The sequence below is a fragment of the Polyodon spathula genome, chromosome 23 (assembly GCF_017654505.1).
Source record: "Polyodon spathula isolate WHYD16114869_AA chromosome 23, ASM1765450v1, whole genome shotgun sequence".
Lineage (NCBI taxonomy): Eukaryota > Metazoa > Chordata > Actinopteri > Acipenseriformes > Polyodontidae > Polyodon > Polyodon spathula.
The window spans coordinates 631251-644746 of NC_054556.1; the positions used below are offsets into that span (position 1 = coordinate 631251).

General features: G+C 50.6%; 1 protein-coding gene across 4 annotated transcripts; it reads right to left on the minus strand.

Moving 5' to 3' along the window:
• Window positions 1-5463: 5463 nt before the first annotated feature.
• On the minus strand, window positions 5464-11965 carry LOC121298115 (cytokine-inducible SH2-containing protein-like). Of its 4 annotated transcripts, none has more exons than XM_041224942.1 (3): window positions 11649-11965; window positions 6855-7075; window positions 5464-6360 (listed from the first exon to the last, which is right to left on the minus strand). In XM_041224942.1, exons 2-3 carry the CDS (start codon window positions 7024-7026, stop codon window positions 5858-5860), a joined length of 675 nt encoding a protein of 224 aa, XP_041080876.1. In that variant the 5' UTR covers window positions 7027-7075; window positions 11649-11965; the 3' UTR covers window positions 5464-5857. The 4 variants fall into 4 exon arrangements, with proteins under 4 accessions (XP_041080876.1, XP_041080874.1, XP_041080875.1 ...); XM_041224940.1 differs by lacking the exon at window positions 11649-11965 and adding an exon at window positions 11251-11642; XM_041224941.1 differs by lacking the exon at window positions 11649-11965 and adding an exon at window positions 11236-11642.
• Between the last annotated feature and the right edge of the window lie 1531 nt (window positions 11966-13496).

Here is a 13496-nt window from a genome sequence, read left to right on the forward strand (position 1 = left end):
TAGGATTGCTGTGGTGTGTGTTGCTGTGTCCCCCCTCATTGAGAGACTCTGTATCAGTAGGATTGCTGTGGTGTGTGTTGCTGTGTCCCCCCTCATTGAGAGACTCTGTATCAGTAGGATTGCTGTGGTGTGTGTTGCTGTGCTGTCCCTCATTGAGAGACTCTGTATCAGTAGGATTGCTGTGGTGTGTGTTGCTGTGCTGTCCCTCATTGAGAGACTCTGTATCAGTAGGATTGCTGTGGTGTGTGTTGCTGTGCTGTCCCTCATTGAGAGACTCTGTATCAGTAGGATTGCTGTGGTGTGTGTTGCTGTGTCCCCCCTCATTGAGAGACTCTGTATCAGTAGGATTGCTGTGGTGTGTGTTGCTGTGCTGTCCCTCATTGAGAGACTCTGTATCAGTAGGATTGCTGTGGTGTGTGTTGCTGTGCTGTCCCTCATTGAGAGACTCTGTATCAGTAGGATTGCTGTGGTGTGTGTTGCTGTGTCCCCCCTCATTGAGAGACTCTGTATCAGTAGGATTGCTGTGGTGTGTGTTGCTGTGCTGTTCCTCATTGAGAGACTCTGTATCAGTAGGATTGCTGTGGTGTGTGTTGCTGTGTCCCCCCTCATTGAGAGACTCTGTATCAGTAGGATTGCTGTGGTGTGTGTTGCTGTGTCCCCCCTCATTGAGAGACTCTGTATCAGTAGGATTGCTGTGGTGTGTGTTGCTGTGTCCCCCCTCATTGAGAGACTCTGTATCAGTAGGATTGCTGTGGTGTGTGTTGCTGTGCTGTCCCTCATTGAGAGACTCTGTATCAGTAGGATTGCTGCTGTGGTCTGTATCAGTGTTTGCTGTGGTGTGTGTTGCTGTGCTGTCCCTCATTGAGAGACTCTGTATCAGTAGGATTGCTGTGGTGTGTGTTGCTGTGCTGTCCCTCATTGAGAGACTCTGTATCAGTAGGATTGCTGTGGTGTGTGTTGCTGTGTCTGTCCCTCATTGAGAGACTCTCAGTAGGATTGCTGTGGTGTGTGTTGCTGTGTCCCCCCTCATTGAGAGACTCTGTATCAGTAGGATTGCTGTGGTGTGTGTTGCTGTGCTGTCCCTCATTGAGAGACTCTGTATCAGTAGGATTGCTGTGGTGTGTGTTGCTGTGCTGTCCCTCATTGAGAGACTCTGTATCAGTAGGATTGCTGTGGTGTGTGTTGCTGTGCTGTCCCTCATTGAGAGACTCTGTATCAGTAGGATTGCTGTGGTGTGTGTTGCTGTGCTGTCCCTCATTGAGAGACTCTGTATCAGTAGGATTGCTGTGGTGTGTGTTGCTGTGCTGTCCCTCATTGAGAGACTCTGTATCAGTAGGATTGCTGTGGTGTGTGTTGCTGTGCTGTCCCTCATTGAGAGACTCTGTATCAGTAGGATTGCTGTGGTGTGTGTTGCTGTGTCCCCCCTCATTGAGAGACTCTGTATCAGTAGGATTGCTGTGGTGTGTGTTGCTGTGCTGTCCCTCATTGAGAGACTCTGTATCAGTAGGATTGCTGTGGTGTGTGTTGCTGTGTCCCCCCTCATTGAGAGACTCTGTATCAGTAGGATTGCTGTGGTGTGTGTTGCTGTGTCCCCCCTCATTGAGAGACTCTGTATCAGTAGGATTGCTGTGGTGTGTGTTGCTGTGTCCCCCCTCATTGAGAGACTCTGTATCAGTAGGATTGCTGTGGTGTGTGTTGCTGTGCTGTCCCTCATTGAGAGACTCTGTATCAGTAGGATTGCTGTGGTGTGTGTTGCTGTGCTGTCCCTCATTGAGAGACTCTGTATCAGTAGGATTGCTGTGGTGTGTGTTGCTGTGCTGTCCCTCATTGAGAGACTCTGTATCAGTAGGATTGCTGTGGTGTGTGTTGCTGTGTCCCCCCTCATTGAGAGACTCTGTATCAGTAGGATTGCTGTGGTGTGTGTTGCTGTGCTGTCCCTCATTGAGAGACTCTGTATCAGTAGGATTGCTGTGGTGTGTGTTGCTGTGCTGTCCCTCATTGAGAGACTCTGTATCAGTAGGATTGCTGTGGTGTGTGTTGCTGTGCTGTCCCTCATTGAGAGACTCTGTATCAGTAGGATTGCTGTGGTGTGTGTTGCTGTGCTGTCCCTCATTGAGAGACTCTGTATCAGTAGGATTGCTGTGGTGTGTGTTGCTGTGTCCCCCCTCATTGAGAGACTCTGTATCAGTAGGATTGCTGTGGTGTGTGTTGCTGTGTCCCCCCTCATTGAGAGACTCTGTATCAGTAGGATTGCTGTGGTGTGTGTTGCTGTGTCCCCCCTCATTGAGAGACTCTGTATCAGTAGGATTGCTGTGGTGTGTGTTGCTGTGCTGTCCCTCATTGAGAGACTCTGTATCAGTAGGATTGCTGTGGTGTGTGTTGCTGTGTCCCCCCTCATTGAGAGACTCTGTATCAGTAGGATTGCTGTGGTGTGTGTTGCTGTGTCCTGTCCCTCATTGAGAGACTCTGTATCAGTAGGATTGCTGTGGTGTGTGTTGCTGTGTCGTCCCTCATTGAGAGACTCTGTATCAGTAGGATTGCTGTGGTGTGTGTTGCTGTGTCCCCCCTCATTGAGAGACTCTGTATCAGTAGGATTGCTGTGGTGTGTGTTGCTGTGTCCCCCCTCATTGAGAGACTCTGTATCAGTAGGATTGCTGTGGTGTGTGTTGCTGTGTCCCCCCTCATTGAGAGACTCTGTATCAGTAGGATTGCTGTGGTGTGTGTTGCTGTGTCCCCCCTCATTGAGAGACTCTGTATCAGTAGGATTGCTGTGGTGTGTGTTGCTGTGTCCCCCCTCATTGAGAGACTCTGTATCAGTAGGATTGCTGTGGTGTGTGTTGCTGTGTCCCCCCTCATTGAGAGACTCTGTATCAGTAGGATTGCTGTGGTGTGTGTTGCTGTGTCCCCCCTCATTGAGAGACTCTGTATCAGTAGGATTGCTGTGGTGTGTGTTGCTGTGCTGTCCCTCATTGAGAGACTCTGTATCAGTAGGATTGCTGTGGTGTGTGTTGCTGTGTCCCCCCTCATTGAGAGACTCTGTATCAGTAGGATTGCTGTGGTGTGTGTTGCTGTGCTGTCCCTCATTGAGAGACTCTGTATCAGTAGGATTGCTGTGGTGTGTGTTGCTGTGCTGTCCCTCATTGAGAGACTCTGTATCAGTAGGATTGCTGTGGTGTGTGTTGCTGTGTCCCCCCTCATTGAGAGACTCTGTATCAGTAGGATTGCTGTGGTGTGTGTTGCTGTGTCCCCCCTCATTGAGAGACTCTGTATCAGTAGGATTGCTGTGGTGTGTGTTGCTGTGCTGTCCCTCATTGAGAGACTCTGTATCAGTAGGATTGCTGTGGTGTGTGTTGCTGTGTCCCCCCTCATTGAGAGACTCTGTATCAGTAGGATTGCTGTGGTGTGTGTTGCTGTGCTGTCCCTCATTGAGAGACTCTGTATCAGTAGGATTGCTGTGGTGTGTGTTGCTGTGTCATCCCTCATTGAGAGACTCTGTATCAGTAGGATTGCTGTGGTGTGTGTTGCTGTGTCCCCCCTCATTGAGAGACTCTGTATCAGTAGGATTGCTGTGGTGTGTGTTGCTGTGCTGTCCCTCATTGAGAGACTCTCTATCAGTAGGATTGCTGTGGTGTGTGTTGCTGTGTCCCCCCTCATTGAGAGACTCTGTATCAGTAGGATTGCTGTGGTGTGTGTTGCTGTGTCCCCCCTCATTGAGAGACTCTGTATCAGTAGGATTGCTGTGGTGTGTGTTGCTGTGTCCCCCCTCATTGAGAGACTCTGTATCAGTAGGATTGCTGTGGTGTGTGTTGCTGTGTCCCCCCTCATTGAGAGACTCTGTATCAGTAGGATTGCTGTGGTGTGTGTTGCTGTGCTGTCCCTCATTGAGAGACTCTGTATCAGTAGGATTGCTGTGGTGTGTGTTGCTGTGTCCCCCCTCATTGAGAGACTCTGTATCAGTAGGATTGCTGTGGTGTGTGTTGCTGTGTCCCCCCTCATTGAGAGACTCTGTATCAGTAGGATTGCTGTGGTGTGTGTTGCTGTGTCCCCCCTCATTGAGAGACTCTGTATCAGTAGGATTGCTGTGGTGTGTGTTGCTGTGTCCCCCCTCATTGAGAGACTCTGTATCAGTAGGATTGCTGTGGTGTGTGTTGCTGTGTCCCCCCTCATTGAGAGACTCTGTATCAGTAGGATTGCTGTGGTGTGTGTTGCTGTGTCCCCCCTCATTGAGAGACTCTGTATCAGTAGGATTGCTGTGGTGTGTGTTGCTGTGTCCCCCCTCATTGAGAGACTCTGTATCAGTAGGATTGCTGTGGTGTGTGTTGCTGTGTCCCCCCTCATTGAGAGACTCTGTATCAGTAGGATTGCTGTGGTGTGTGTTGCTGTGCTGTCCCTCATTGAGAGACTCTGTATCAGTAGGATTGCTGTGGTGTGTGTTGCTGTGTCCCCCCTCATTGAGAGACTCTGTATCAGTAGGATTGCTGTGGTGTGTGTTGCTGTGCTGTTCCTCATTGAGAGACTCTGTATCAGTAGGATTGCTGTGGTGTGTGTTGCTGTGTCCCCCCTCATTGAGAGACTCTGTATCAGTAGGATTGCTGTGGTGTGTGTTGCTGTGTCCCCCCTCATTGAGAGACTCTGTATCAGTAGGAGTGCTGTGGTGTGTGTTGCTGTGTCCCCCCTCATTGAGAGACTCTGTATCAGTAGGATTGCTGTGGTGTGTGTTGCTGTGTCCTCCCTCATTGAGAGACTCTGTATCAGTAGGATTGCTGTGGTGTGTGTTGCTGTGTCCCCCCTCATTGAGAGACTCTGTATCAGTAGGATTGCTGTGGTGTGTGTTGCTGTGTCCCCCCTCATTGAGAGACTCTGTATCAGTAGGATTGCTGTGGTGTGTGTTGCTGTGTCCCCCCTCATTGAGAGACTCTGTATCAGTAGGATTGCTGTGGTGTGTGTTGCTGTGTCGTCCCTCATTGAGAGACTCTGTATCAGTAGGATTGCTGTGGTGTGTGTTGCTGTGCTGTCCCTCATTGAGAGACTCTGTATCAGTAGGATTGCTGTGGTGTGTGTTGCTGTGTCGTCCCTCATTGAGAGACTCTGTATCAGTAGGATTGCTGTGGTGTGTGTTGCTGTGTCGTCCCTCATTGAGAGACTCTGTATCAGTAGGATTGCTGTGGTGTGTGTTGCTGTGCTGTCCCTCATTGAGAGACTCTGTATCAGTAGGATTGCTGTGGTGTGTGTTGCTGTGTCGTCCTTCATTGTACCGCCCGTTTCCTGTGTGCACTGGAATCCTTTTAAACAGATCTCATCCTGACAGACTTTTTGATGGTCTTGTTTGTGTTTTTCTCTTTTCAAAAACAGCAGGACTGGACTGGTGTAAACCTGCATGCATATAAGAAAAGGACTCCCAAACTCTTAAATATAACAAGTACTTTTTGCAATAAAAAAATTGTATTTATTTATTTATCAAAATATCAATCTCAGTCAGTTAAAAACATAAAAATAGATCCAGAAATAAAAGAAAGTGCTTTTGCCCAAACCAGGCCAGTCAAACTAACAGCTAGAGGTTTTTAGGGGTAAAGTCTGTCTTCATAAAAATCGTCCCTCGTACCGATTGGACGGGAGGGCTGCAGTCCTCCTCTGTGGGCATGTTCAGTCCTTGTAGCCACGACCCATTTCGATCCACAGCCTGCGATAGGCCATCCACTTGGAAGAAGTTCCGTGTTGCCCCTCCTGTTTGTCAGCAGTGCGGAGGGGACGGTCCTTGTAATCTCCACCCCCTCGCTCACACTGCAGCGGAACAGGCTGATGGCCCCTGGCTCCCCCCCCCGTTGCCTCGTGTTTCTCCGCTCTGCCTGTGCTCGGCTCACAGTGGGAAGGGATACTCCTGCAGGTACTCCTGCACCCTCCTGGGCAGGGGCAGCTGCTCGGGGCTGGCGGTCACTCTGTTGATGGCCAGGCGTGAGAGGTGCTGGAGGGAGGGGAAGGCGTCTCTGCGGTGCAGCGGCCGGACCAGCTTGAGCAGCACGGCGCTGTCCTTGTGCTCGGGGAGAGTGTCCGCCACTGGAGGCCCCTCCACCCTCCCCGCCGCCCCCATGCAGGAGCCCACGCAGGAGCCCACGTAGTGCTGGACGAGACTCAGCACGTCCGGGAAGGCCAGGATGCGCGGCTTGGCCAGGCAGCTGGAGTCCAGTCGGAAGTACCCGTGGCTGTACTCGATGCGCACGTTGGTCGGCCCCCGGTTGGTCTTCACGGACAGGGTCAGCATGTACAGGGGGTGGCTGCTGTCCCGCACCAGGAACGTGCCCTCCTCGGCCCGCTGGAGCTCAGCCCTTGCCTCGCTGGCCGTGATCGCGCCCCAGTACCAGCCTGCGCAGGGCGGAGGAGAGAGGGAGAGAGGAGGGGGTTAGCAAGGGTTTGGGACCTCAGTGTCGCACTGAACCGGCTGGTCACACACCAGCGTTCTGGGGCTCCCTGGCTTTATCAACTTCACAGCATCATGTCGTACCGCTTGCTGTTTATTTTCTACCTTCAGACACACGACTCCACAGACCAAGCGCTTGCATATCAGTTTGCCATTGACAGTGTCTGTTAATATGAACTGATCTCCACTGGAATGAACGAGTAGAGCTCTAACCTGACATCACAGTGCTGCTGTGCCTCAGGTCCCGCTGTGCTCTATATTATATTCAGCAGGGAAAGCAAGATCCTGTCATACTGTACGTGGGCTCAAGTGTGCTAACTGGCTGTTATTAGTTTATAGAAATCAGGGTGAATTGGATTTTGGTCAAACTTTGAATGGGCGGGATCTCTGTACCAGCCACAAGAACTCCTAACACAGCGCAGAGAACAGAGACAGCTACCTGAGGTGTTGAGGTGGTCCAGGGTCTCAGTAATGCAGCACAGGTCATCGCTGGGGTCCCGCCCTGTGGGGGGGCTCTTCAGGCAGAAGGGGGGAGGCTGGGGGGTGGGGAAGGTTGAGTGGGGGTCCTGGCGGGTGATGGAGCCCTCCCTCCTCTCCACATGGCTCAGCATCCCTGGCAGAGAGAGGACTGCAGCCTGCTGTGGGAGCAGGGCTCTGGGGCTGGAACACAGAGAGGAGCAACGGTTAGAGATTCATTACAGGGGTCTGGAACACAGAGACAGGAGCACGGGTTAGAGATTTATTACAGGGGGCTGGAACACAGAGAGGGAGCACGGGTTAGAGATTCATTACAGGGGGCTGGAACACAGAGACAGGAGCACGGGTTAGAGATTCATTACAGGGGGCTGGAACACAGAGACAGGAGCACGGGTTAGAGATTCATTACAGGGGGCTGGAACACAGAGACAGGAGCACGGGTTAGAGATTCATTACAGGGGGCTGGAACACAGAGACAGGAGCACGGGTTAGAGATTCATTACAGGGGGCTGGAACACAGAGAGGAGCACGGGTTAGAGATTCATTACAGGGGGCTGGAACACAGAGAGGAGCACGGGTTAGAGATTCATTACAGGGGGCTGGAACACAGAGACAGGAGCACGGGTTAGAGATTCATTACAGGGGGCTGGAACACAGAGACAGGAGCACGGGTTAGAGATTCATTACAGGGGGCTGGAACACAGAGACAGGAGCACGGGTTAGAGATTCATTACAGGGGGCTGGAACACAGAGACAGGAGCACGGGTTAGAGATTCATTACAGGGGGCTGGAACACAGAGAGGAGCACGGGTTAGAGATTCATTACAGGGGGCTGGAACACAGAGACAGGAGCACGGGTTAGAGATTCATTACAGGGGGCTGGAACACAGAGACAGGAGCACGGGATAGAGATTCATTACAGGGGGCTGGAACACAGAGACAGGAGCACGGGATAGAGATTCATTACAGGGGGCTGGAACACAGAGACAGGAGCACGGGATAGAGATTCATTACAGGGGGCTGGAACACAGAGACAGGAGCACGGGATAGAGATTCATTACAGGGGGCTGGAACACAGAGACAGGAGCACGGGATAGAGATTCATTACAGGGGGCTGGAACACAGAGACAGGAGCACGGGATAGAGATTCATTACAGGGGGCTGGAACACAGAGACAGGAGCACGGGTTAGAGATTCATTACAGGGGGCTGGAACACAGAGACAGGAGCACGGGTTAGAGATTCATTACAGGGGGCTGGAACACAGAGACAGGAGCACGGGTTAGAGATTCATTACAGGGGGCTGGAACACAGAGACAGGAGCACGGGATAGAGATTCATTACAGGGGGCTGGAACACAGAGACAGGAGCACGGGTTAGAGATTCATTACAGGGGGCTGGAACACAGAGACAGGAGCACGGGATAGAGATTCATTACAGGGGGCTGGAACACAGAGACAGGAGCACGGGATAGAGATTCATTACAGGGGGCTGGAACACAGAGACAGGAGCACGGGTTAGAGATTCATTACAGGGGGCTGGAACACAGAGACAGGAGCACGGGTTAGAGATTCATTACAGGGGGCTGGAACACAGAGACAGGAGCACGGGTTAGAGATTCATTACAGGGGGCTGGAACACAGAGACAGGAGCACGGGTTAGAGATTCATTACAGGGGGCTGGAACACAGAGACAGGAGCACGGGATAGAGATTCATTACAGGGGGCTGGAACACAGAGACAGGAGCACGGGTTAGAGATTCATTACAGGGGGCTGGAACACAGAGACAGGAGCACGGGTTAGAGATTCATTACAGGGGGCTGGAACACAGAGACAGGAGCACGGGTTAGAGATTCATTACAGGGGGCTGGAACACAGAGACAGGAGCACGGGTTAGAGATTCATTACAGGGGGCTGGAACACAGAGACAGGAGCACGGGTTAGAGATTCATTACAGGGGGCTGGAACACAGAGACAGGAGCACGGGATAGAGATTCATTACAGGGGGCTGGAACACAGAGACAGGAGCACGGGATAGAGATTCATTACAGGGGGCTGGAACACAGAGACAGGAGCACGGGTTAGAGATTCATTACAGGGGGCTGGAACACAGAGACAGGAGCACGGGTTAGAGATTCATTACAGGGGGCTGGAACACAGAGACAGGAGCACGGGTTAGAGATTCATTACAGGGGGCTGGAACACAGAGACAGGAGCACGGGTTAGAGATTCATTACAGGGGGCTGGAACACAGAGACAGGAGCACGGGTTAGAGATTCATTACAGGGGGCTGGAACACAGAGACAGGAGCACGGGTTAGAGATTCATTACAGGGGGCTGGAACACAGAGACAGGAGCACGGGTTAGAGATTCATTACAGGGGGCTGGAACACAGAGACAGGAGCACGGGTTAGAGATTCATTACAGGGGGCTGGAACACAGAGACAGGAGCACGGGTTAGAGATTCATTACAGGGGGCTGGAACACAGAGACAGGAGCACGGGTTAGAGATTCATTACAGGGGGCTGGAACACAGAGACAGGAGCACGGGTTAGAGATTCATTACAGGGGGCTGGAACACAGAGACAGGAGCACGGGTTAGAGATTCATTACAGGGGGCTGGAACACAGAGACAGGAGCACGGGTTAGAGATTCATTACAGGGGGCTGGAACACAGAGACAGGAGCACGGGTTAGAGATTCATTACAGGGGGCTGGAACACAGAGACAGGAGCACGGGTTAGAGATTCATTACAGGGGGCTGGAACACAGAGACAGGAGCACGGGTTAGAGATTCATTACAGGGGGCTGGAACACAGAGACAGGAGCACGGGTTAGAGATTCATTACAGGGGGCTGGAACACAGAGAGGAGCACGGGTTAGAGATTCATTACAGGGGGCTGGAACACAGAGACAGGAGCACGGGTTAGAGATTCATTACAGGGGGCTGGAACACAGAGACAGGAGCACGGGTTAGAGATTCATTACAGGGGGCTGGAACACAGAGACAGGAGCACGGGTTAGAGATTCATTACAGGGGGCTGGAACACAGAGACAGGAGCACGGGTTAGAGATTCATTACAGGGGGCTGGAACACAGAGACAGGAGCACGGGTTAGAGATTCATTACAGGGGGCTGGAACACAGAGACAGGAGCACGGGTTAGAGATTCATTACAGGGGGCTGGAACACAGAGAGGAGCACGGGTTAGAGATTCATTACAGGGGGCTGGAACACAGAGACAGGAGCACGGGTTAGAGATTCATTACAGGGGGCTGGAACACAGAGACAGGAGCACGGGATAGAGATTCATTACAGGGGGCTGGAACACAGAGACAGGAGCACGGGATAGAGATTCATTACAGGGGGCTGGAACACAGAGACAGGAGCACGGGTTAGAGATTCATTACAGGGGGCTGGAACACAGAGACAGGAGCACGGGTTAGAGATTCATTACAGGGGGCTGGAACACAGAGACAGGAGCACGGGTTAGAGATTCATTATAGGGGTCTGGAACTGGAATGGCCTGTTTTGTTTTTCAAAATAAAATCTTTTCAAGGATACCCAGATGCAACGTGCGTACGTGTCCGGTCAGGTGTGGTTCGTACTGCAGGACAGCTGCCTGTAATCACTGTACCCGCTGACGTGTGGGGGGTCGCTCCGTGCAGCACCCTGCTCCCCGCTGACTCGCGAATCAGCGAGGCCAGTCTGGTTTTGAGGTGTGATAAAAATGCGTGTGATAACTGAAGGCAAAATACAGGCGCACAACATGATTGCATTTCACGAGCATTTTAAACGAGGTAACACACGCGCACAGCAAAGTGATTAGCGTTCTACTAATCAGCGAGAAACCCCGAAGCTTATCACTGAATTGGGCTCGGCTCTCTTCGGTGCCCTGTGTTATTCTGCGACTATATCGCGTTCCAGTGACTGGCGTGGTGTTCGCCGCGTCGAGTGGCACTGGAACCACTTTTAAAGTGGGGGTGCTGGAAGTCATTGAATGAAAGTGTACCCCCTGTGTACGATGGAAGCAGCACCCCTAGATCCAGCGCCGCCGCCCACAGAGATCTGTCTGTATAGCGATGTGGTGTGCATAGTGATACTAGATATGGAGAATAACAACAACAACAATAATAATAATAATAATAATAATAATAATAAATAATAATAATAATAATAATAATAATAATAATAATAAGTGTTTTTATACAAAGCTCTTGAGTGGGGTACACATAATAGCACAGTTCAGTTTATAATAGAATCGTTCACTACATTGTTCAAACAAACACATAACAGCCCAATGCGTGCGGTTACAGGCTGCTAATAAAACGAGAGACGAGGCTAACCTTTAGAAAGCGTACCTCTGGACACAGAGAGTCATGCTGGTCGGACAGGCTGCGTTTATAAATCCTGTAGAGAAGCAATGTTCGGTATCCTCTCGTCGTCTTGTTTTCCTCCAAAGGCAATATTCAAAATTCAACCTCCAGCAGAATAAACACCGACTTGTGAAAATGTTCAAACAGCGCGCACGATTAAAGAAAACACCCGGAGATAAATGGAGTCTCTGAGAACTCTCCAGGCGTGTCCAAGCAGAAATTCCCTTAGAATAAAACCACGCGAATAATAGTGATACAGCAACGGAACGCAAATAGATGGTAGCTTCCCTAAAAAAGTAATAAACGAAATCAGACTTCTCTCTCAGGTTAGCCTTAGCGCACGAACAGAGCGCCAGGGAGCGAGTGCTGTCAGTGGTTCTGACCTGTTTATCTGCGGAAGGAGCTCGAATCACTCTTCAGGGTCTGACCCGGCTGATCAGAGTCGTTCCAGGAATCGGGTTCCTAGAACCACAGCGCCTATGACGTCACAGGCGGTTCTAACCGAACCTCACCGGGCTGCACCTGCGCTGTTAACAGGGTGTGGGTCTCCGCTCAATGAGCTGCTCAAGACTTCATTTCGCGTAAATATTCATTTAGCCTCCCCCCATGTTTTGCTCTTTGGCACCTGCCCAGCTTCTTCGTAAGAAGCGCTATTAATGGTTTTCCAAGTACTTTCCAAGAAACCGAAGCTTTGATTCTGAGTCAGACCAATCAGAGAGCGGCCAATCAGAGAGCGGGCCCCCCCCCCCCCCCCCCCCCCCCCCCCCCCCCCTTCCCCCACCGCCCCGCCCAGAGCGGACTTTCGCACGCACCGCCTCGCTCTCCCGAGCGGTCTGCCTGCCCGCCGGGTTTGTTTCATCACTCGATAGACAGCTCAGAGGACAGCTGGACAGAGTCCTGTAAACCTGCAACTTTGTATTTGTTATGCGTGGATATGCGTGGATGCTGCAAAGTGCTGGCCATTGTCTAGTGTACCCAGTGTATTACAACAACAGTATCAATAATAATAATAATAATAATAATAATGCAGTCGCATGTTTGTGGTGATGTCGCAGAAGTGTTTAATACAGAGCGGTATCAGAGTTGAAGGGTTTATTGTAGTAGAACAGCACCCCCTGCTGGAGATTGAGTAAGACTGCAGCAGTATGCAGACTGTCTCTTAGGCACACAGACCCCGGGGGTTATGCGCTCAGCTGTAATGCGCTCGGAATGCAAAGTTCATCTCAAGTGATCTTACTGTTATATACCTTTTACTGTTCTATACATTTCTAGTGATTGAGTGTCTTGTTGGATCTCGAGTCTCCGTGGATACAGAGCTGTTTGCTGTTTTTGAATGCTGTGTGTATAGTTACATTCACACACACACACACACACACACACACACACACACACACACACACACACACTTACATAATATAGCATAGATTAAATATCTATTTATAGGGGAGAGAGGTCTCTCCATATATATATATATATATATTTTATAAATGATTATATATATATCTTATAGCCTATCGTAATATAAACACAGGATCACTTTCCTATCAAGTCTTTAATGGGGGTACGACATGACGGACGTAATTATTATAGGGGGAAGAGCGGGTCACCAGGTGAGTTATGTAGATCGAGCCAGAATAAGTAGGGAAATGTCTCTGCGCGCATGCAGGAGGATACATTAGATTAGCTTGGTTAATCATTCGGGTACCGAGTGTCACGTCAGAGAGTCTCTCAGCCTTAGTAACTGATTTTTCGCCTGTAGAAATGTCTTTGTACTCTCGTCCTGATAATGAATGATTAATAATATTCTTCTCAGCCTTAGTAACTAATAAGTTAGCCGTGCTCCATCACAGTGTCTCTCTCTACTTTCCTATCAAACTAATGGCTGGTTTCACAGACCCTGATGAGAAGACTAGTCTCGGAGCTCCTGGTGTTGGGTGAGGGAGTCCAGAATCAGTTCTGACTGGCTCTGTGAAAGCCAGCAGTGATACATTAGAGGAGACTCCTCTTCACACACACACACACACAGTGGTGAGGGCATGGAAGAGGGTCCCAGGGGTTCACTGAGATAAACAATGAGGGGCTGGACGAGCAATGCTGCACTAATGGCCTCCTCTTGTTCATCAGTTTTCTTCTGCTCTTCTCTGTAGAAACTCTGTCTTCATAGCAATTCTTTCCTGAATGCTTTTCTCAGCACAAACTAAGTCTGTTCTCTCCCAGCATGCTCTGGGACC